At 30.7% G+C, this 25,460-nt stretch overlaps 3 protein-coding genes across 3 annotated transcripts in view; all 3 read left to right on the top strand.

Moving 5' to 3' along the window:
- The window catches only part of LOC114333350 (uncharacterized), a 941,557-nt gene that overhangs the window by 398,604 nt on the left and 517,493 nt on the right, over positions 1 to 25,460 (top strand). The gene's annotated exons all lie outside the window — the stretch shown is intronic.
- On the top strand, positions 6,693 to 8,638 carry LOC126879970 (uncharacterized). Its single transcript, XM_050643397.1, has 3 exons — positions 6,693 to 6,858; positions 7,718 to 7,826; positions 8,437 to 8,638. Exons 1-3 carry the CDS (start codon positions 6,777 to 6,779, stop codon positions 8,579 to 8,581), a joined length of 336 nt encoding a protein of 111 aa, XP_050499354.1. The 5' UTR covers positions 6,693 to 6,776; the 3' UTR covers positions 8,582 to 8,638.
- LOC126879972 (uncharacterized) lies at positions 11,033 to 14,983 on the top strand. Its single transcript, XM_050643400.1, has 3 exons — positions 11,033 to 11,217; positions 13,778 to 13,889; positions 14,777 to 14,983. Exons 1-3 carry the CDS (start codon positions 11,163 to 11,165, stop codon positions 14,928 to 14,930), a joined length of 321 nt encoding a protein of 106 aa, XP_050499357.1. The 5' UTR covers positions 11,033 to 11,162; the 3' UTR covers positions 14,931 to 14,983.

Below are 25,460 nucleotides of genomic sequence, written 5' to 3'. Positions count from 1 at the left end.
TCTTATCCTAAAACTAATACTAATATAACAAACAATTCTACTAATAAATAATTATTTTTGTATTTTTTTTTAATAATTTTTTATATATATATATATTTTTATTAATTTTTTTCCAAATGATGTTCTCAGAGTTCCACAGCAAAAACTGCAACATTCTTCTTTAGCCCTCTACTTAATTCGAAAGCTATTTTACTATGGACTGTCCAAGTTCGTCATTCATTTTTATCTACATATTTTTTTTTATATTTTTTTTAATTATTATATTTTTTTTTTCTATTTTTTTTATATATCTTTTTTATATTTTTTCTTTCTTTTTTTTTATTATTTTTTTTTATTTTTTTATTTTTTTTTTATTTTTTTTTTTATTTTTTTTTATTTTTATTTTATTATTATTTTTTTTATATTTCTTTTCTTTTTTTTTTCTTTTCTTTTCTTTTCTTTTTCTTTTAACATATAACAATTTACAAGAAATACTTACTCTATATTTTACAATTACAATTTAAGCTTAATATCTAAAATATGTTTATACAATAGTCGGTATACCAACTCATTATTTTCTAATGTTAATAAATAATTTAAATTAATGGGATGGTGGACATCAGTCAAAGAATACAGTGAATTTAAAAACATATTAACTTTATTAGAGATAAGAGAACAGGTCAAAATTTTGTGTTGTAGATTGCCCAACTGTCCACAAATACATTGTGGACTATCAGCTATATTAATTTTAAATAAATATGATGGAGTAAGACAGTGGTCAAATCTCATTCTGCATATGGTTCTTATCATATCTTTTGTCGACTCCATTTTAGAAAACCAAGGTTTATCCGTTATATAGTTTCTGATTGATCTGTAGTGGTTTCCTGTATTTACGTTTTCATCAATATACCTTTCTTTCCATTCTTTCTTAATCTCTTTGAATAAATTTGATTCAATATCTTTTGGCGTACAAAGATAATGGGTTAATACTCCTTGTGTCACCGCGTTTTTAGCCAATTCATCTACCATTTCATTTCCAGTTATTCCACAGTGGCTTTTAACCCATGCCAACTTAACAGACTTTCCTTGTTGCTGAAGTTCTTTAATTTTATTTATGATATATAATTCAATGTAGTTCACTTTTGATTTAGGATTTATAGCACTAATTTTACTAAGAGAACTTTTACTGTCACTAAAAATTATAAACTTTGAATGATTTATATTAGATAAATATTTTAGTGCTTCCATTATCGCTATTAATTCAGCTGTGTATATACTCATAATAGAATTTAGTTTAAACATTTTACTAATTTTATTACTGCTATCCCAATAGGCACATCCCACACCTTCAATATTTTTTGATGCATCTGTATATAGCATACAATAATCTTTGAACATTTGTGAACTGTCGGAGATAAACACTAATTTTCTTAAAGATATAGGCAACTTGCTATAGTCCCTTAAAAAGTATGCCTGAACTTGTTCCATACTATTAAAGTCAATATTATAATTTGGGTTTATGTCATATTTATAAAGTTGTTTATCATATATTGTCATTTTTGAATATAAATCTACCATATTTAGAGTTTTCTTTTTTATCCAATATTTTTCTGTCAAGTCTGCTAAAAACAGTTGATGTATTTTGGAAATTAAACTTGCCTTTTTTTCATACAATCTAACTAAAAGGTTGATGCCAAGTTTTTTTCGTCTTATATCCATCGGCATTTCACAGCATTCAACTTGTAGATTATTTATCGGTGTACTTCTTAGGGCTCCTATACACAATCTAAGGGATTTATTAATGATTTTGTCTATTTTATTTAAATGACACTGTGATGCGTCACTGTATAATATTGATCCGTAGTCGAATATAGCTCTTATATTATTTTTAAATAACAACAAAGAAATATTTGGATCTGCTCCCCAACGTAAGTGTGATACGAATCGAAGAAGGTTTATTCCTTTTTCTGTTTTTTTAACTATATTGTCTATATGTTCTTTCCAGAGAAGCTGTCTATCCAGAGTAATACCCAAATATTTAACATAACTTTGTACAGGATAGGATATATTGTTTATTAAGATGTGATTGGGTATTTCTTTTCGTTTTCTTGTAAAAATACATAATTTGGTTTTGGAATCAGATATATTTAGTCCATGTAATTCACTCCATATTTTAATATGTTTGTCTCCTTCTTCAATGGATTTGACTGCATTTTCTATTTTAATGTTTTCTTGATAAATAACTATATCATCTGCAAATTGTAAAATTTTTGTTGAGTTTAAATTTTTTTCTATATCAGAAGTGTAAATTAAATATAACAAAGGGCTTAATATTCCTCCTTGAGGTAAACCACCCATCGCTACTCTTGGACCAAATGTGTTATTATTTACCGATATATAAATTTTTCTACAGTCATACAATTTTATTATTTTTTGACAGAAGCATTCTGGCAGACCTATTTGTATCATTTTGTTATATAGTATATTTAAATTAACGTTGTCGTATGCTGCTTCAACATCTAATAAAAGAGCGATTACTGAAGAATTTTTCGTAAACGCTAAATTTATATCTGTTACCAAATGACTCACAGCTTCCACAGTAGAATGATTTTTTCGAAATCCAAATTGTGTTTGTGATAATTTATTGTTTTTTTCTAGCCAACTTTCGAGCCTAAGTTTTATCATTCTTTCCAGTGTTTTTGTTATGCAGGAGCTCAAAGAAATACCTCTATAAGATTCTGCTGAATCAGGATTCCGATTTGTTTTGAGAATAGGAATCACCCGGTACTCTCTCCAGTTATCTGGAATATCTTCTGATAACCATATTTGATTAAAAAAATTTAATAGTGTTTCTTTCCCTTTTTGATGTAAATTGGCCAACATAATATAATGTACATTATCTATACCTGGAGAAGTATTTTTCTTATTCTTAAGGCTTATTTCTAATTCACAGAAACTAAATGGAATTGAAAGTGGATGCATAGAGTTTTTTCTTTCCATTACATTAATTTTTGAAAATATATTATCTGGACATAATTTTCTTAAAAACTCCTCAACCCATTCTCCTTCAGTCACTGGATTTACTTGTGGTTTAAAAATGTTTTGTAATCGTTTGGCTTGATTCCACATATCTTTAATTGGTGTATTTTTGTTTAAAGTTTTACAAAAATTTCTCCATGCATTACGCTTACTCTCTAATACAACTTTTTTGGTTTTCGCTACACATTTATTATAATTTATATAATTTTGTATATTAGACTGTAGTTTATACTTGCGTAAAGCTAGTTTTTGTTCTTCTATTACCTTTTTACAATTGTCATTCCACCAAGTTTTTCTAAATCGTGGATTAGTCCCTGTTCTCTTCTCCGGTATACATATCTTACAATATTCGTTTAATTTATTTAAAAATTGTTGGTAATTTAAATTATTATCTATTTCCATGAAATTATCAGTGATAGAAGAGAAAAGAGACCAATCCGCTTTATTTATGTTCCATTGGAATTTTGTATTTACACATTCCGCTTTATTAACATTAATATTTGACTTAATAATAATAGCAAAATGATTTGATCCTAATGTCTCGTCCACAACATCCCAATCGAAAAAATGACTAATATTTGCTGAGCATATTGTAAGATCTATTGCAGATTTATTATTGCTATTCGGTCTACGCATCAAAGTTTCTTTACCATTATTTAAAATTACAAGATTACAGTCCTCAATAGCTTCTAACAGATTTTTTCCTATAGTATCTACAGTACTACAACCCCAAACATAATTGTGGCTATTAAAATCACCACCAATTATAAAAGGCTTCTCTAGACTATTAAAAAACTTTTTCCATTCATTTAGAGTGATTTTAAGATTTGGTTTTACGTATATTGAATAAATGTTTAACTTTTTTCCGGATTGAATTTTAATTGATATGCTATTGCACATTATGTCATTAATTTGGTGAAAAGTAGGACTGTTGTAAAATTTTATTAATTTTTTCAAAAGGATGGCTACTCCACCATATCCATCATCTCTATCATTCCTAAAGACATTATAACCAGTAAAGTTAATAAAATTACTTTTTTTTAACCAAGTTTCTGATATTAATCCTATATCTATTTTATTGTCATACAAGAATTTTTCTAAATAACCCTTATTTGTTTTAATTGATCTCGCATTCCATTGAAGAAATGAAACGTTAGCCATCACGAGGTAATAATAATTGTGAAATATTGTTTTTTAATAATTCCAACGTTTTTTTATCTAAATTGTGATTAATTTGATTTAATGTTGCCGAAATAAAGTTTACTATTATTTCTCCTATATTATTTTGATTATCGTTTTGTGTTTGTGTTGTGTTAGAATAAATGGGATTATTAAAATTATAACAAGGCTGACTTTGTATTCTTGGTGTTTGCAAAATTTTTCTGCGTGCCTCCATTGTTTCTTTATCTACACTACTAGAATCAATACTACTTGATCTTTTTCGTTTAGATATTGTATATTTATTTGAAGTATTTTCTTGGTCTTTACTTACTGTTGAATAACATTTTTTATATTTATTATTAGCTTCATAATATGTTATATTTTCATTATTCATAATTTTTTTAATATATTCCTGTTTTTGTCTTTCTGTACAATCTGCTCCCTTGTCAGTAGCGCTGTGTTTTCCTTTGCACAATACACAAAGTAAATTATTCGGATTGGAACAATTAGATTTGTTGTGTTCTTCGCCACATCTTTCACACCTATCTTTTCCTCTACATTGGGCACTTATATGCCCAAATCTCAAACACTTTAAACATTGGATTATTCTGGGTGTATAATTTTCCACCTCGTATATCATTTTTTCTATTATTACATTTTTTGGTATAGACTGACCTTTAAAAGTGACAATTACGGTTCCTGTTTTTACATAATTAGTATTACCATTATCTTGAATCACTTTCCGCATAATTCTTTTTACATGTAATACTTCGAATTTAATTCCAAATCTAGGTTTAATTAATGATAATAAATCATTATCTTCTATCTCTTTATCTACCAATTTTATAACACCTTTCTTTTGAGTAAAAAACGTTGGAATATATGCCTCATACTCTTTGCTTTTAAGAATTTGAGAATCAATTAATTTATTAGCACTAGCAAAATTATTTAGTTCTACCTTGATTTTATTTCTACCAACTACTGTAATTTGTGTGATATTATTTTCAATTTCAGGTACTGCACTTAAAATCAAACGGGCCGTGCCGATCCTGTGTAATCGACCAATGTTACCGTTTTTATTTTCTATGTGTACTATATAAGGTGCATTATCTCCAAATTGATATCTATGTTTTAATCTTAAATTTATTACTTTATTTAAATTTTGCTTACCTGACTTATCTGTTTGATTTAAATTTGTCAAATTTTCATCGTTATTGCAACTAAATTTGTTACTTACCTCAATAGTACTACTTGTTTGGTTTTGTTTGTTTGTTACCTTATTATTTACTCTATTGTTATTTTTATTTAATTCCTCATATTCCATCATCCCATCTCCTTCCATTTCTACATAAAATTTACCTTTATCTGGAGGTTCGGGTGGTATACCTTCCATATTATTTGTTTTCTGAAATTTAACTTCTAGGCGCTAAATTTCACACTTTCTTACAGATCACTGGTTTAGTACTTCTTTATACTACTCGTAATACTCAAAAAGTTAAGAAAAAACCTTAAAAATTAATAATTTTTAGGAGAACTTCTAAATAAACTGCCTTTCAATTTGACGTTTATTTGACATTGCAAAATTACTTGAAAGTTATTAAATTTTGAAGAAAATAAAATTTCTCCTAAAAATATTTGTTTAGCTTTTCAGACGCAGTGATATATGCGTACAATCAACTCTGTATTATATTTACCTCAAATATTTAATTTGGTAATGAAAAAGGTCAATACTCACAACCTATATTTTTTTTATCTCGGTTTCGGGACTCACATTATCTGTACCATAGTCCTGGATCCCGCATACCAAATAAAAGATTATTAATTTTTTTTGCACAGGCTTTTGCCATTCAGCCGGTCACAACTTTTTAAGTTCTTCCTAAAGCAAAAAGATTATTAATAGTAAGCTGAAAATTTGTTCATAGCTTAACGGTGTCAAGTCGCCAAGTCGGACAAACTTTGAAGTATGGGAACACTGGGACAGGGGAATCTTTAATTGTGGAACGTAATAAACGTGTTATCCTGTCAAGTTTATGATTGTGAAAACTAACAAGCTGTTTTTGACTTTATTCAATAGCCAGGCGTTATATGTACAATATATGAAAAAATGTTTATCGGGCAACATTTTTGTCGAGCATTTTAACCAGTACGACACGTAGAACATGCAGTCTGATTTTTGCATGAGAGTTTAATGAAAGGGTACAAAATTAATTGAAAGTTCTGTCCGACTAAATTCATGAGAAGTTTTCATAGTCCAACGTTCGAAACTGTCTGTAACTTAATAGATTGTGAGTATTGACCTTTTTTAATTTAAATTACATAATGGGCTCACACCTGCAACAGTTTCATCATATCAGTTATGGAATTATGGGTAAACCTTCTCACTTATTTGATATGTGTAAATGTGTACCTATGTATGTAGGTATATAAAGCAATTAACAAGTTTATAACTTACGAGTATACACCAAAGTGTTAATTGTAATTAAAAATTTATTTCTTTTTGTTTAAGTATTGTTTGATTGAATCTACTTTTTATTTAAAGATAACCATCCAAAGAACAATTATAATTTTACCTCTGACAGGAACACTAGGAAGTCAAGATGAGTTCTCAAAAATATACATTCATAATGTTTCAGTTTCTATTTTTAGTTTTATTTTTAAGTTTATGCAATGTTAATGCCAGTAAGTATTCTTTTATTTTGTTTTAAACCAATATAAATGAATAATTTCGGTATATTTTTTGCTCAAGGGTGTCAGCGAAAATCAATTTGACACTTCCCTTATTGGAAGAAAATATTGCTTGAAATATCCATCGTAAAAATATGTATTTGGTTGTTATTTTTTGGTTGTATTCGTTTTCGGTTGTTATCTGCTCTTCTCACATGTTCATACCAAATTAAACGTTTATTCTTATCAATCTACAGCTTCTTCTCATGAACTCCATTTCTGTTTGTTCATTACCCAATTCTCTGCTCCTTAGGTCATTACACTACGTACCAAGGTGTTATATATTCTCTTCTTTTTATTTCTGGTAATCTGTTTATCCCACAGTACCCCGTTCATTTGTTTAATACATGTTCTTGTCTGCTGGTTATCTCTTTCTCGGTGGTTCCATTCTTTGAGAATAGGGATCATAAGTATGTGAATTTTTTAGTGCCATTAATTTCCCTAGCATCGTCCATTTCCAAGTTTTTCACTGGTTCTTGTTCTGTTCTTAAGTATTCGGTCTTTTCCAGGTTTATTTTCAGTTCATTTTTTGTTTATTCCTCTTCTAATTTTCGGAGCATATACTACAGATCTTCTTTTGTGGCCTTAAATTCGTTGAAGTATTTGTTGCCGGTTTTAAATCTTACCCTGTTGTTGTTGTAAATGTTTTACGGCTTCCATTAACCTCGGAGTTATTGCGATTTCCTTCATCGCGTTATTCAATAGCCTATTATTTAATAAAACATTGCTAAACTATACTAAAGAGACATTGTGAATTTTGAATTATATAAAAAAACAATTTTTATATAAACTATATTATATTTATCTATTTAAGCTGTTAGACATAGAGGATGCAGCCAAAATAATATAAATATTTACAATTTCATTTCTCCTGATGAAACCTGCGCTGAAATAACCTGTTCCTACGGAGTTTCTGTTAGAAAGTGAGTGCACATTTATAAAAGATATTTCAAACACAAACTTCAATACTTTATCAAATTAATCCTTTAATTTGTAATCTCACATTAATCTTAAATTCCTAAATTTTTATAGTTTCACCGGGTATAATTGTGAAACATATCGGTTAATAGCTTAATAATTATAGTCCATTTAACTTCCTGCAACTGAATAAATTGCCAAATATTGTTATTATTAATTGAACTTTCTAGTTTTGCCATCGTTTCCTCGACTAAATTGTATTATAAGCTTTCAAGGTTTTGTTACTATGATAGATCCATTAACCTCTATGCTGAGGTATACATTATTTGTGAACTTATAAACTAGACGATTTATAAATTATAAAAAGAAGAATAAATAGATAAAAGATATATTGGATTTTTTATTTTTCCGTTTGTTATTAAACATAAGTACAATAAAGAATACTGGAATTGAAGTTTCTTTAATACTAAATAGTAATATGTACTAATTTTGCTCAAAATAAACTTGTCTTGGGTTAATTTTGAGGGACCTTGTAGTGGTGTATTATAAATACTGATTTTAAATAATATTTACATTTAATAATATTTGTTAGTTAATTTTATATTAAACTTTTAGATGTAAAATGCCTACACTACGACCAGGATGTTTTGTAGGATCGACCAAACAAGAGAGACAGCAGAAAAATTTTCCCGAATGTTGTCCAGTAGTTTTTTGTGGTGGTGTGATTTTTCCGAATCAATTTGTAACAACAAAATTCTGATAATTCTGCGAACAATATGAAAAGTTGGAAAGGAAAATAAAATCATATTCAATACAAGCCTAGAATTTTAATTATATAGTTTAGCTAGTGATTAAAGCCTTTTCTCAATCCTCGTAGTGCTGTTTCTCTCATTGAAATGCTGCTTAGGTACCTATAAGTGATTATTCCTACACAAATTTTGTGTAATTCTTAGCCAAACTTTGTGAGGCTTTTGGTGAATGCTTTATTTAGTTTTGCTGTGTCGAGCTTAGTTTCAAACGTGTTCAATACATTACGTTAGGTTTGGCAATTAGAGTGGCTACTATAGTCTCTATATTCCTTAATATTCTATTCTTAGCGGTTATGTCTCCTAATGAAGATGATCTGGACGTACCATCCAATAACATTTGGTTTTAACAAGATGATGCCTTGCCTCATTTTTCGAATGATATGAGGAATTATCTTCAAGAAATATTGTCAAATCGAATGATCGGGTAGAAGAGGTTTTATTGGATGACCATCTCTTTCTTCGGACTTGGCCTTCTTAAACTTTTGGTTGTGTAGCTATTGGGCACAGACAACCTCGAAGAGCTGAAACAAAACATCAGTGAAGAAATTTTAAACATTACTTCTAATATCATTGAGAACGTTACTGATGGATTGAATTGGATTGAACGTTACACTCAAGTTACCTAAGATATGCAGGCGATATCTTCCTTATAACGATAGAACAAGAAACAAATAGAACGAAGGTGAAATTGAGAAGCCAGAAAAGCTGGATTGAATACGAATTATAGTAAGACAAAAGTGATAACAGATCCAAAACAAGAGTTAAAAATCATAGTTAGACACAAACAAATAGAAGTTAATAAATACATAATGTTCATGTATTTGAACAATTAATAAAATTAAATAAAGACAACTAAAGTATATAAATAAAGAGGTGAACGAAATTGGCATGGGATTGGTTTGGTTTTACCTAGAAATTGAAAAATAACAAGTACCGTGAATATCTAAAAACAAAACTGTTCAATCAGTGCGTTCTTCTCGTCCTTACGTACAAGCTGAAAAGTTGGACATTCACAAGAGCTAAATAGAATAGCGAGAACACAAACAGCAACGAAGTGACCAATGATCAACATACGACTGTCAGATAGAAAGACAGGAATACCTAAATAAGAAACACCACAACATTTACAGATACTACCAGACTAATATTAAAACTAAAGTTGAAATTCGCTGGTCATATTATTAGACAAAAATATGGAAGATGGACTAGACTCCATACATTGGAGGCTATGGACAAATAAGCGAAAACGCGGGATGCTACAATTAAGGTGAGTGGATGACCTTAAACCACAAGCTGGTCCGATGTGGATGCATATGGCTAGAGGTAGAAAAAGATGGAGGAGCCAAGGGAAGGCTTTTGTCCAATATTGGATGTCGCAAGGCTAAAGATATATTTAAGAAATTATTCGAAGGGGTTCACTAAGGATAATGGGTTGGAAGTTAATAATTTTTGAACCTAACAAAATTTCTCCAAAAATTATTTGTCTGATTTTTCAGATACAGCAAGATCAACGTATTATATACTCTGTATTACTCTTGCCTTAAAAATTTAAATATGGGTAAACTTTCCCACTTATTTAAAATACAGTGTATTTTCAACGAAAACTCGAACCCCCAGAAACTCAGAAACCAAGAGTTTCTTCACAATTTAAAAAAACACGTCAATTTGTATTGGAAGGGGGACGAATTTTCATGCAAAATTCATGCCCTCAAATATAACCCCCTACTACTGCCCCACATCAACCTCAGTTTTTTTTAATAGCGAATATAAACGAGTGCCACATCATTTCAAAGGTATTTTTTTTTCTCTACACGACCCTCTATTTTTTTTAATTTGCGGAATAGCTTTAAAGATAATTTTGGATTTAACTACTACTATAATAAATTTGGTAGGTCCAAAATTATCTTCAAACTTATTACCTAAATAAAAAAAAATAAAGTGTCGTGTAGATAAAAAATTACCTTTTAAATGATGTGCCACTCGACCACACTTGCTATTTAAAAAAATGGGAGTTGATGCGGGGCAGTAGGGGGTTACATTTGAGGGCATGACTTTTTGCATGACAATTCGTCCCCCTCCCAATATATATTGACATTTTTTTTTTATTATTTTGAAGAAGCTCTTGGTTTTCGAGTTTCTGGGGGGGGGGGTCAAATTTTCTTTGGAACAGACTTTATGTAACTATGTATGGAGGTATATAAAAAACTTATCAAGTTTTTAATTTGTTTAATAAATTTAATTTCAATTTTAAATTTATAGCTTATTTCCTAAATAAAACAGTAAATTGTGTAAAAGATGCAGCAAGGATATAGCTTCAGAACAATAATAAATTCATAATTGAATGCGGTACTTAAAATGTTATAAAAATTTATTTCCTTTTATGTAATAAAAATTTATTTCCTTTTGTTTTACATATTGATTAAATACACATTGTAGTTAAAATAACCATCTAAAGACTAATTCTAAATTTACCTCTGACAGAAACAAGAGGTGGTCTAGAGTACTATACTCAAAAAGATACATATATTCATAATGTTCCAGTTTATATCATTACTTTTAATTATAAGTTTATACAATGTTAGTGCAAGTAAGTATTCTATAAATAACTATTATCTACTCTATGTCATATTATGTATAAGTTTTTAGTTTGTGAAAACTGTCATTATAGATAGCAGTGCGTGAAGGGTTTAAAGTGTGCGTGAAGTAACAATGTATTTTAAATGGGATTTACTTTTTCGCACTGTTTTTGGCACACTTTCATATAATCAAATATCCTTAACTTTCGCGTTGTCATGGTGATGACATTATCAGCAATAAATTACGACAAAAGTTTTGACAGTTTTGTGGTTTGAAATAAGTTAGAATTTTTAAATGTCAAAGTTCTAAAAATTGTAGAATAGAAATTAATTCCAGCGACGAAGAGTTACAGTTTTTTTATTTGTTTATCGTAGATAAAATATTGTATGAAACTGTGCTTGAAGTACTTTTTGCAAACTTACGCGATGTATAGCACTCGCTCCGCTGTCTATCGTGTTCTAAACATCGCGTGCGTTCGCAAGAAGCATACTTCACGAACTGTTTCATAAATTAAAATCCACGAGGAAAATAACCTTCCTGTAGCTGGCTGTATACCATAAATCACAAAAATACCAGGTTTTTACAAAAGGTATATTTTAAAATACCCTAAATAAGGGTCACAATACAAAACGTTTTCGGATTAAAAATCCATCATCAGTGTTTAAAAGCCAAATTCAGTTGTCAGTTGGCCATTGAAATCCAATATGTGAGGTTTTCTCAAAAAAAAAAATTCCAACCACGTGGGAAGAGTCCTGTATTGCCCTGGGTAACATCCAGGCATATCTTTGACATCATACGAATTTTATATAAATATGTAAAACAACTAAATCATTTACATTTAAAGGGTTTTTACCCAATACATTTTGGTGGCATGCAATTTTTAGCTTTTAGAACACTGATGATGGATTTCTTAATCCGAAAACGTTTTGTATTGTGACCCTTATTTAGGGTATTTTAAAATATACCTTTTACAAAAACCTGGTATTTTTGTTTCATAAATAACTATTGACTTCTCTATATTTTTGGCTTAACAGTTTAATTACTTCATCTTTCATGAATTTTATAATATCTTTATCTAGATCCCTCGCCTGTCGGAGATTGGATATCATCAAAACTATGCGATTTTTGGTTACAGTTGTTCTAAACAGTTCGTTTGTGGTGCAACCTATCCATTCTCTCAGATTTCTGCAGGATATTGTTCTGCGACCCGAATTCTTTCATCCTTTAATTTTTCACTTCTTTTTCTTCTCGTAGCACTACAACGGGGGGTCTTGGCTTACTACACAAACCGCTTCTATCTCGTCCAACGGTCGTCCATGAGAGTTGTATATTAGTGGGAAGCCCCATTTTTCATTAAATCTGTCCATATGTTATCCCTCCCTCACATTCGTCAGTGTCCTAAGGGCTTACTTTCTATGGAAGCTTCCTTCCAGATTGACTTAAGGCGGTTATTAGGGCGTCTATGGATATGACTAGCATATCTTAGATGTTGGTATTTAATCTATTGGACTACGTCGCTAATTCTATACATCTCTTTAACCTCGACATTTGTTCTCATTCGGTATTGGTTAGTGTTCGAGTCGTGATAAGGTCCAACGATTCTTCTGAGGAGTTTTCTGTTAAAACTCTTTTCTTTTCTTTCTATTTCTGTCTTTCAATTGCTTTTGTTAGCGTCCACGTCTCATAACTATACATGAGTATCGGTCTAATCACTGCTTTAATTTTTCACTGCATTATATTTTGTAGGAATGTCTATTATTTGTATACTTTTGTATTTTGACAACGCAAATATTAAAATTTTCTCTTTTTATTGGAAGTAGTATTTCAGGTCTTTTTTCCATTCGTCGTAATACTTCTTCATTTGTAACTCGGTGAACTCAACTTATTCTTAATATCCGTCGATAGCACCACATCTCCAAACTCTCAATGCTTTTTACATTCTTCTGTTTGAGAGTCCGTGCTTCCACGCCGTGCAACAAGGTACCAAATACTAACTAATATGTTCATTCTCCTTGGTAGATAGAGAGAGAGAGATAGAGATTGAGAGAGAGATAGAGAGAGAGAGAGAGAGAGACCCTGCAATTCAATACGTCTTTTGATCTCGATATTCTGATCAGTTTATCATAGCTCCCAAGTATTTGTAATTATTCTTTATTTTTCTTTACTATATTTACCCCTTGAACCTCTTAGTTTTTTAGTAAATAGCATAGTCAATAGTGTATAATATATAATAAGCGAGTCTTTTACAGCTGTTGCCGCTTCTGGCATTCTAATTTCCAGCGTTTTCTGTCGAAGCAATCTTCAATTTTTGGATCTCTGGCGGTCATTGCATCTTCGACATCTTCTCTCCAGGATTGTCTTGGTCTACCTTCGTATTCTTCTGGTGGGTGGAGTCCATTTTTCTATTTTTTTTCGGCTATCTATTTTGAGGCATTTTCTGAAGGTGTCCATACCAGTTGAGTCTTTTGGCTTTGATTTTGTCTATTATATCTAGAACTAGTCAATAGTATATTATTAAAAAAAGTTGCTAACCTATTTTAAACAATACCTATTGTAATTATCTGTTTAAGCGGTTACACAGCATGGATGCAGGGAAAATAACATTGATATTAATCGTTTCATTTCTCCTGGTGAAACATGCGCGGAAATAACCTGTGCTGTTGGTGGTATTACTATAAAGGGGTGAGTGCACATTTATTTATAGAAGATATTACTAAGATCCGCTTCTTCATCGAAACATCCTTTTTTTAGAAAGACGATAGAATCAAAATAAAAGGCAAGCAGATTGAAGCTTTTTTGCTAGGCATTATTTTGTGAAATTTTTCTGTAACATAGTCTCACACTTTAATATATTAATTACGATTTCAATACTTATCAAAATCTGTATCATATTGAACTTTATTATGATACATCTTTCATTACCATACATATTTTAACCAATAGAATCGCGAGATGACGTTTTGTCTAAGGTGGCACGTGCGCAATAAGCAATACCAAGTCAAATGCATATGTTTTGTTACCATAGGAATATTTAAAATTTAACCTTAAATTCATTTTAATAATTGTAATATTCAAAATATAATTGTATCAACAATATAATTAATTTAATTGTATAACTACTTAATTTGTTTGTGTTACAAAGTAAATAAAAATAATTTTATTAACGTTTCGACGCCCAAATCGGGTGCCGTTGTCAAAATACAAAATATTACTGAATATTTTTTCATTTTAATTGTGGCTTATTTCCCATATAAATAATTAATCATAAAAATGCCACAAGGAAATAGCTTCAGAACAACACAAAGTAAATAAATTTGAATATATTTTTTGTTGTGAATGATCGTAAGAAAATAATGTATGCAATTTGAATTTAATTGTCATTATAAAGCTTAAACTTAAATTCTATACGACACTCACAGCTTCGCGGCTCGTGTCGTAATGACCATCTTTAAATGCTCGTTGCTTTATATTATATTGTTGCATTTCATAATATCATTTAATATAATTTATAGTATATATGACGTAATAATATATTTATTAAATTAATTAATTATATATTTATCTTTTAGTTGTCCACAATATGGCGTTTTACCACCAAACTGTGTTATTGGATCGTCCAAAGAAGACAGACAGTTCAGAAACTTTCCCGATTGTTGTCCACTAGTTTATTGTGGAGGGATAATTGTTACACCTAAATTTACTGTAAGAACATTGTCCTTGTGATAATTCTGCGAACAATATGAAAAGTTGAAAAATAAAATAATATTCAGTACAAACCTGTTTATTAAAGACTTTTAATTATATAGTTTTACTAGTGAATAGATCCTTTTCTTAATCCTTGTAGTGCTGTATCCCTAATTATTGAAACGCGGCTTATACATTATATATACAGGGTGAATTAATGTCTTGGATTATGATCGGACAGGCATTAGATGGAAATTCTTCAATCAGCTTGAAGATCTTGAAATTGCTAACTAGATACATCTGTCTGTTAACAGAGCACCGAACTCACATGGAAACAAAAATCGATAAGCTAACACAGTACTCCGACATGATTGGTCTCCAGCTAAATGCAGAGAAGACAAAGATCTTAAAAAACGATAACCCGCAAATTAACACGAGGCACAGAACGTCTATAGACGTCCAATTTCCATTGATGTAATGTGACACAACGTCTATAGACGTTGCATTTTTCCCTGTTCTACTTTGCAAAATTCATATAGTGTCACAATACTTGCTTATACATTTGACGAACTCTCCGTCAACGTGTTAATAAAAGGTAAAGAAATTGAAGAAATAGAGAAAGTCACTTATTTGGGGTCAATCATGAAAGAAAATATACAATATTGATACAACACTAATAGCAGAAAATATTACAGATTTCCAAAGAATTTTAGATAAGTTTGTTAAAACGAGTGAAGAATTTGGTCTGTCACTAAACATGAAGAAAAAAAGTCATGGTTATATCAAAAGAAAAATATTAGAAACATCAATATCATCAACACCAGTCATAATAACCAATGAAGAAGAATAGAGAACAGCAGGGAGATACTGGATTCCATCAAAATAAGAAAACTGCAATATTTAGGTCATATAACACGTGGTGACAGATATGAACTCCTAAAATTAATAATGCAGGGAAAGATTCAAGGAAGGCACAGTATAGGTAGATTTTATTTATTTATTTTTTTTTTATTTATTATTTATACATATGACCTGGCCTCTAGTGACTAATCCAGGTCGTTTTTTCCTGATGGGATTACAGATATTTTTTTTTTATATATTTTCACATTTTTTACTAAACTATTAAATTTATTTTTACAATTAATAATTTGCCATAATCTATTAATTACGTTTAACAAACAAATTTAAATAAACAATTTAAAATATTTTTGGTACTATCAACTCCCTTCCAAGTTATAAAGACAGTCCCTCTATTTTCAGAAGAGAGTTGGTAATTATTTATTTTATATTGAATTATTATTATTATAATTGTAAATATCTATTTTTGAATTTATATTTTATTTTATTTATTTTAACTTTATCTTATTCAACTTCATCAGGGTTGGATTATTGGTTGTCTTCTTCTATTATTATAGATTTCTTGTTGTTTTTTAGATATTATTTGTGTGAGATTGTGTAATATTTCAAAATATTCTTCATTTTGTAATATATCTCTTATTTCAATTCTTTCTAATCTTCTTCTCATTTCTCTATGTTCTTCATTTTCTATAGTATTTTCACAATGTAACACTATATGTTCTGGTGTACCTAGTTCTCCACATTCACAATATGCATCAAGTTAAATCTTTCCAAATATGTTGGGTACGGTCCATGTCCTGTTAAAAAGTGTATTAAACCTTGTTTTGGATTAAAATAATTTGGAATGTTTTCTAATATTGATATAAAATTGTATAAACGTGTAGATTTTGTTGAATTTTCCCATTCATTTTGTCTTTTTCTATTTATTATTTCTTTTAATTCTCTTTTATTTCTTCTATCTAATCCTATTATTTGTATTATTTTTTCATATTTTTCTTTTTTTAGCCAATAATTACATGCTCTTTTTTGTGTTTCTAAATGCATTGGCATTACTCCAGTTAAAACTGTGAGTGCCTGTGTTGCAGTTGTTCCAAATGCTCCCGTCATTCTTACAAGAAATCCTCTCTGAGCTCTATTTAATTTTTCTGCATTTTTTTTATTTATTAATCTATGTGCCAATACACTTGAACCGTACCCTACAATTGGTGCACTATTGTACTTAGGTATATTGTCATCTGTCGGAACGAAATTCTATATTCCTTTTGTGCTAGACTAGCAATGCTATGCATGATCTTTGTTGCCTTTTCACAGACACAATTTATGTGTTTTGTAAATAATTTTTGTTCGTCTATTATAATACCTAAATATCTTGTTTCCATTTTTCTTTTTATTGTTCTCCCTCTAATTTTTATAAATGGATCTCTTTCTAAATTTCCTTTTATTAAACTATATGTTGTTTTTGAATCTGATATTGTTAATTTTACTTTATTCATCCAATCATTTACTCTTATTAATACTTCATTTGATTTATTTTCTAATTCTATTCTTGAGTTTGCATCTATGATCAACAACAAATCATCTGCATATGCTATGCTTCCAAGCACTTCAGGATCTATATAGTCAATTGTTCCAACAGTTCCTCTAGCATTACATCCCAGAACATAGGTCCACAAACTGATCCTTGTGGACACCCTTTTGTGATGTGTTTTGTCTTTTTTCCTATTGGACAGCTTAGGCTTGCATATCGGTCTTGACAGTAGTTTCTGAGACTTCCGTACAGATTCTTTGGACATCTCATTCTTCGAAGTCTTTCAAAGAATGACGGCCACCAAAGATTGTCAAAAGCCCCAGACACGTCTATAAAGATCATTAAAACATACTTTTTTATGCTTTCGTTTACAATTTCAAATACTTTATTTATTGCATCTTCTGTTGATCTACCTTTCCTAAAACCATACTGACCAGGATGTAATCCAATTTCTGTTCTTATTTGATTTAATTTTTTACAGAGTAATTTTTCTTGTAATTAATTTTAATAATTAATAATAAGTATAGGTAGAAGAAGAATGTCCTGAAATGAGTGAAAAATAATTTCGACCACGAGTCCAGACATCTGTTAACGGAGGTACAGTAGTACCAAGCGGCGCCGCTAGGAGAACACTCCAATAATGCATCGCAGATTACTTTAATGAAACGTGGTCATTTTGTACTCTAAAACCGAGTAAGGTATGACAAAAAAGAAAATAATCGTTTCGTTTTGATTCAATTCGAGTCTCTTGCCATCCTCTGACACCTGATGTTTCGGAATCTATTCCTTATCAAAGAGGCTTTAAAAGTAGACTGAATTGAACCATAACGAAACGAAGAGGAACTGCAGATAATAAAATATTTGCAGCGGAGTGTGGTTAGACTGTCCTCTAACGGGGAATTATGAAATGAGTGAAAAATAATTTCGACCGCGAGTTCAGAAATCTGTTAACCGAGGTACAGTAGTACCAAGCGGTGTCGCTAGGAGAACACTCTAATAATACGTCACAGATTAATTTAATGAAACGTGGCCATTTTGTACCCTAAAACCGAGTAAGGTATGACAAAAAAGAAAATAATCGTTTCGATTTGATTCAATTCGAGTCTGTTGCCATCCTCTGACACCTGATGTTTCGGAATCTATTCCTTGTCAAAGAGGCTTTACAAGTAGACTGAATTGAACCATAACGAAACGAAGAGGAATTGCAGATAATAAAATATTTGCAGCGGAGTATGGTTAGACTGTCCTCTAACGGGGAATGATGAAATGAGTGAAAAATAATTTCGACCATGAATCCAGAAATCTGTTAACCGAGGTACAGTAGTACCAAGCGGCGCTGCTAAGAGAACACTCCAATAATGCGTCGTAGATTACTTTAATGAAAAATGTCCTGGCTGAGAAACCCCAGAGAATGGTTTGGGTGCAGCTCAACTGAACTATTTCGGGCTGTAGTGTCAAAAGTTAGAATAGCAATGATGGTTGCCAACCTTCGTCGCAGATATGGCACGTAGAGAAGAAGATGGAAGAAAAGAAGGAAGATGCGCGGAAGATATACAAGCAAGAATAACGAAGGTACAATTCGCCTTCAGTGCGTTAAAAAAAATCTGACAAACAAGTGAAATATCAGAGTCAACAAAAATCAATGTATTCAATACTTGTGTAAAAAGCATGTTACTCTACGGAGCAGAAACTTGGAAGTACGATAAAAGCACAAATAAGAGGCTGGAGACTTTTTTAAATAGGTCCTTAAGAAAGACCTTAAACATTTACAGGCTCAATAAAATAACAAATGTACAACTACAGAAAAGAACAAAACAAACCAGTATGATAACAATAATTAAGCAGAAGAAACAGAAATGGATTGGCCATTCCTTAAGGAATGACCCTAATGACAGCACACGAATATCAACTTGAGGGGACAAGAAAGAGGGGAACACCAGAAAATACCTGGAAGAAAACAGTAACAGTAAAATGGGGGAAGTGAAAAATAAAGCAAGAATCAGAAGAGAATGGAAGGAACTGGTACCCCGGCGCCGATTAACAAGGGAATAAATAAAAATTAACAAGAGAACAGCCAAGAAAGGCAGATTACGTAATCTGCAGGCATGTTGAAGAATATGTATAATTAAAAAAATCGGAAAACTCAAATTAGTTTTTAAATTTTTGTTGCCTCTAAACTCCAAAAAGAATGTGTGTACTTTGTACGCACGTAAGAAGTTATACTTCTATTATACGATTTCAACGAAATCAATATACTTTAAACAGTTTATTTATATTTAATTTAACTATTAAACTAATTTTAATACTTACTACTTTTCAAAAAATTTTATTAAAACAATACCAAAAATTTAAAAAATAAAAATAAAACACACACAAACACATTGAAAAATGCCACAAAGAAATGATTTCTGAACAATAATTGTTGCCAAAAATTTTAACTAAACACGTATTTTTTGAAAACACATATATAATAATATACTTACAATCATAAAATGTATAAAAACAAATAAAAAAATAGTAACTTGCATTGGGGATCGAACCCGCTTTCCGTCGATCCCGCCGATCTAAAATCGAAGTGCTTTCCCATTGCGCCACCTTCGTGTATCTGTCATGTGGGAATATACACCAACTGAACGTTTACACCATAAACTTTTTGACAGTTGTTTATTACTTATATGAATTTAATCAAATTAGTTTGATTTTTGTGGAATTAAAGGAATATTTTGTGGAATAACAATATATTAGGTGAATATTGGTAGAAATATTGATGGTAATCCAATTATGTAAATCAAAGCATTACATAGTATTTTGGAAGATTCATTTTAAATTTTCCAAATATGTAGGTAGGTACCTATGTAATTTTTTATTAGGATACTGAAGCATTTACGACGTACCTGTCGCTTTTAAAAACTATTTAACAAGTCACTACAATTATAAACTTGCTTTTTTCTCTGCCATCACAACAATACAAACCAATATACTCAAGATTTTGTTTATCCATAATCTCCATATTGAACAATTATTGACAGATGATTATAACACCCAATCAGATCCCGTATATCGTTTGAGCGACTAATACCATACTATCAGTGTGCGAATGCGCCCGGGAAAATAAAAATTCACCCTCTTGCCTAAAGAAGTATAACTTCAAAAAGTACAAAAATAACCTTTTACATCTGTTGTCACTTTTTTGTTATGATTTCCTTAAAAAAATAATTATACTTTTCTTAGTTAAAATTTTATTTAAATATTCCAAATTTTTATATTAATTCCAATTTTCTCGTAGTATATTTACCGAGATAATTTTCTTGTTCGATTATACGGGCTATAAATACCCTCGAAATCGGGTATCACCCCTTTACGGCTCAGATTGATGACTCGTCACGGCAGACTGATTACGATGATTGGAAAGGCAGATGTTCTCAAAAATCAGCAGAAGCAATCTTTGCTGGCCATGTATCAGACGTCATAAAAAGCTTGATAAGTCTGGGGATCAATTCTTTATTTTCCGGAGAACGTTAACCTGATTCCGAATGCTTTCGGGACCGTTTGCCAAATCAAATCCGGATGTACAGGCAATATACTGAAAATGTATAGTTTTCGTCTAAACAATAAATTCATTTCGTTACTTTAAGAAGAGATCAAATATTTAATGAAGAAATACACAGTAAAACTATTAAAAATATTTTTAATTGACTAATATATAACTCCATATCTGACAGTACCCTCAACAGTATAATGTTAAATGGAAGCAATGTACAAAGGAAAAGTGTTTAGTGCTAACTGCTTAAAAACCATGTTTAAATAGCTATTTGTATAACAAGGGAATGAAGTTTTCAAGGGAGGAAAAGGCACTTTACTCCCATGTTATACATATGATTTTTCCACCTTCCTCAAATAACAAGTCATTTTTTAATTTTTAAATAATTTATTTATGTACAGTTGAGTCCGCGAGTCTTTACCCGTGCGTCATCATTTAAAGCATACGAAATAAGTCGGAAATCTATTTCACGCAACAACAACTGACAGAAAGTGGCTACTGTTCCGATTACGGGTTTTATTATAAAATTTGACGTTATCAAATATATAGAATGTCAAATGTAAGTTTTGCTTCAAAATTTTTGTGCAGAATTACAGCTACATTTGAAGTAGCTTAATAAATTATTTTATTATTATTGATTAATAAATAAATAAACAATTTATAAAAAAATTCAATAACATATTTTATTTTTGTTATTTCATTCACTTTGACGGAAATCTAAACACAGTCATTTCTTTACCGTGTGAATGACGTTAGCCTTGTATGTTTTAAATATTATTTGCCAAAATATAATTATTTACCTTAACATTTCAAAGCCCAATATAAAATTAGTTGTGAAAACAACTGTTCATGTAATATAAAGAAACTTCAAAACGCAAAAATTCGACCAAAACCGCAAAAAATTCAACTGACTGACAGCCACAAAATTAAACAAAGCAGAAACGTCAAACAAATTGTGCTTAAAATATGAAAACATAACGAAACGTCTTTTTTTGTACCTATCTCTTTTCAATGCACTGACTCTAGATGGTTCATAAAAATAACATGTGTTTTTACTTAATAACAAACGTCATCACGTCATATCATGAGTTTCATGCGTGGAAGAGAATGATGCTAGACAAAAAGTATGTGTTTTATCTCGCCAGGTATTAATGACGCACGGGTAAAGACTCGCGGACTCAACTGTAACTGATAAAATTTATTAGAGAACTCAAACTAACAAGTAGGTACATTATAACTGTCAACTGTCAAGTATAAGTAAAATTATTAATGTAAACATTGTTAAATCAAAATAACAATTTACTGTTTTTTACCATTCTACAAAATACAAGGTGTTCTATAAATAAACGTTAAAGTGTATAGATAGTTAAGTAATAGATAATAGAATATTTTAGAGGGCGTCAATAAGTTATTTCATCAATGGCATTCCATGACGTCACTTTTACTCCCTAGGGAGGAAAAGTACGACTTTGCTCCCTACAATCAGGTCAGGAAATAGCTATTTGTATAACAAGGGAGGAAAGTGCTACTTTTCCTCCCGAGAATGAAGTTTACTGCCCGACGCGTAGCGGAGGGCAGTAATCATTCAAGGGAGGAAAAGGCACTTTACTCCCATGTTATACATATGATTTTTCCACCTTCCTCAAATAACAAGTCATTTTTTCATTTTTACTTAATTTATTTATGTAACTAACCAACAAAATTTATTAGAACTAATAATAACAAGTAGGTACAATATAACTGTCAACTGTCAAATATAAGTCAAATTATTAATGTAAACATTGTTACATCAAAATAACAATTTACTGTTTTTACCGTTCTACAAAATACAGGGTGTATTATAAATAAACGTTAAAATGTATAGATACTTACTTAATAGAAAATAGATATTGTACAGGGCGTCAATAAGTTATATATCATGAATGAAATACCATGACGTCACTTTTACTTTTCCTCCCTAGGGAGGAAAAATATTTTCCTCCCTAGGGAGGAAAAGTACAACTTTGCTCCCTACAATCAGGTCCGGAAAAGTATACTTTCGCTAGAGGTAGGTGGAAAAGTATATTTTCGGTAGAGGTAGGTGGAAAAATATTTCCCAATATAGGGTACCCGTGTGTGACTCAGGACGAAGTCGATGTAACGCAACGTTTCTGTTGCGTCTCAAAAAATTCCGTCAAGAAATTTGCCTCCACTTAAAAGTGTAAGTCAAGACGTGGACGAAGCCACATATCTCTCTCAAAAATCCGTCAAGGATAAAGTGTGTTTCAAGACGAGGTTGACGCTACATCGCTGTTAGGAGGAGCCCTCAAAGAATTCGTCAAGAATTCTACTCCACGTGAGTGCACTATGTCAAAGATTGGCCCACTTTGAAAAGAGCAAATCAAGATGTTGACAAAACAAAACAACATGTTTGTTTGATAGTTTCTTACATATTCATCAAGGATCTGACTGTATACTCTGCACTTACTTCATAAGCTCTGCTACCTGCCAAAGATTGCTTCGCTTTGTTTAAGAGCAATTCATTAAGGCTGTATGACACTATGCATTTTCTTGTATCATTTCTAATATCATTTCTGATATCGTTTCTTGTATACATTTTCTTGTATCATTTCTTGTACGTACATTTGTGCCCTGTATGACACTATGCAAGTTCTTGTATCGAAAATTGTATGAAATTCGGCACGTGATTGGTCGAAATTTTGTTTGTCACCCTGTGTCACGTTATGGTAGTACTATAGTCCTGTCGCCAGGGGGGTACAACGGCCTCCTTTATTCAGATGGACTTACCCAAGTTTTTTTCATGTATTTTGACCCGTAGAATACGAATTTTTTGGGTAACAGTTGATCCGGATGTCGATAAGATTGTTATTGACCAAGAACTTGAGGAATTACATAACCGCGATCTCTCGCAAAACAAAACATGTTTCTACAATTTTTTTCGTAGGATGGCTAGTTTTCGAGATAACCGCGGTTGAACTTACAAAAAATCGAAAAATTGCAATTTTTGAACCCGAATAACTTTTGATTAAAAAATAAAATAGCCAGTCTGCTTACCGCATTTGAAAGTTTAAGTCAAATTACATCGGTTTTAATTATTTGCATTGCTAAAAATTTATTTTTTTATTGTTTAACAAAGCTAGAAACACATAGTGTTTCCCGTGCCTTTACGTGCGTTTTAACGCATGCTACGTAGAAATAGCCTCGATTGCACTAGTACCTATTCTACCTACTCGTTCGATTTTAAATGAGAAATCATAGAAAACATCACTCACGCACTAGGTGTTTGTAGCTTTGTTTAACAATAACACAATAAATTTTTAGCAATGCAAATAATCAAAACCGATATAATTTGACTTGAACTTTCAAAGGCGCTAAGCAGAATTGCTATTTTATTTTTTAATCAAAAGTTATTCGGGTTTAAAAATTGCAGTTTTTCGATTTTTTGAAAGTTCAACCGCGTTTATCTCGAAAACTGAGCATCCTACGGGAAAACTTGTTAGAACATTTTTTACTTAGAATGACCCAAAAAATACAAAATAAATGTTTTGTTTTGCGAGAAATCTCTGTTATGTAATTCCTCAAGTTCTTGGTCAATAACAATCTTATCGACATCCGGATCAACTGTTACCCAAAAAATTCGTATTCTACGGGTCAAAATACATGGAAAAAACTTGGGTAAGTCCATCTGAATAAAGGAGGCCGTTATACCCCCCCTGGCGACAGGACTACTACATCTACAGCTGATTTTAAAGATTTTATAAAATTTATAAACATTTTAATGTTAACCAGAATTTTACGTTGACTGTTTGAGGTTGATTATTTGTTTTTATTTTGTTTTGATATTTGTGCTAAAATATTTGCATTAGAATTATCTTCAGTTTGATCCAAATTAGGACCTATTGTATTTTTGTCTATTAAAAAATTATGCACCATGAAAACCTCAATTTATAGTTTGAACTTTACTAGGAGCTAAATATATGGATATTAGTAGAACAGTAGTCCATACCCTGATACTATAAATAACACTTACTTGATACTATAAATAACTTTATTTATAGTATCATGGTCCATACCAAACGGTACTTATATTAAGTAGGTATCAATAAAAGATTTATAAATAATACCTACAAAAACACAAATAAATTCATCAATACATTATCTCATTTTCATTTCAGCAGCCATTATGAGTAAGTAATTATGACATTTTAGATGTTTTACCAGCAGGTTTTACGTTTTTGCTCTTTGCGCAGAAATTGGCGCAGTTCTTGTACAATAATCTGTGTCTGACTCAAATTCTTGTATCGTTTCTGATATCGTTTCTTGTATCTGTATGACACTATGCAATTTTTTGACATATCGATACATTTTTGGCAAAGTAACGTAAGTGACATTTTTGGCGAATCATGTTTTTCCATTAAACAAACGCTCTTATTGTTTGGAAGGTACTGCCGGAGTGTTGTAAGCCTAGACATATTAAGTTTGAATTAATTCTAGGCTTACTACACTTTGGCAGTACCTTCTAAACAATAATAGCTTTAGTTTAATGGAAAAACATAAAATGTCACTTACGTTACTTTGCCAAAAATGTATCGATATCAGAAACGATATTAGAAATGATACAAGAAAATGCATAGTGTCATAC

The sequence above is a fragment of the Diabrotica virgifera genome, chromosome 2 (assembly GCF_917563875.1).
Source record: "Diabrotica virgifera virgifera chromosome 2, PGI_DIABVI_V3a".
In the NCBI taxonomy this organism is placed as follows: Eukaryota; Metazoa; Arthropoda; class Insecta; order Coleoptera; family Chrysomelidae; genus Diabrotica; species Diabrotica virgifera.
This window is presented reverse-complemented; position numbering and strand designations above follow the sequence as displayed.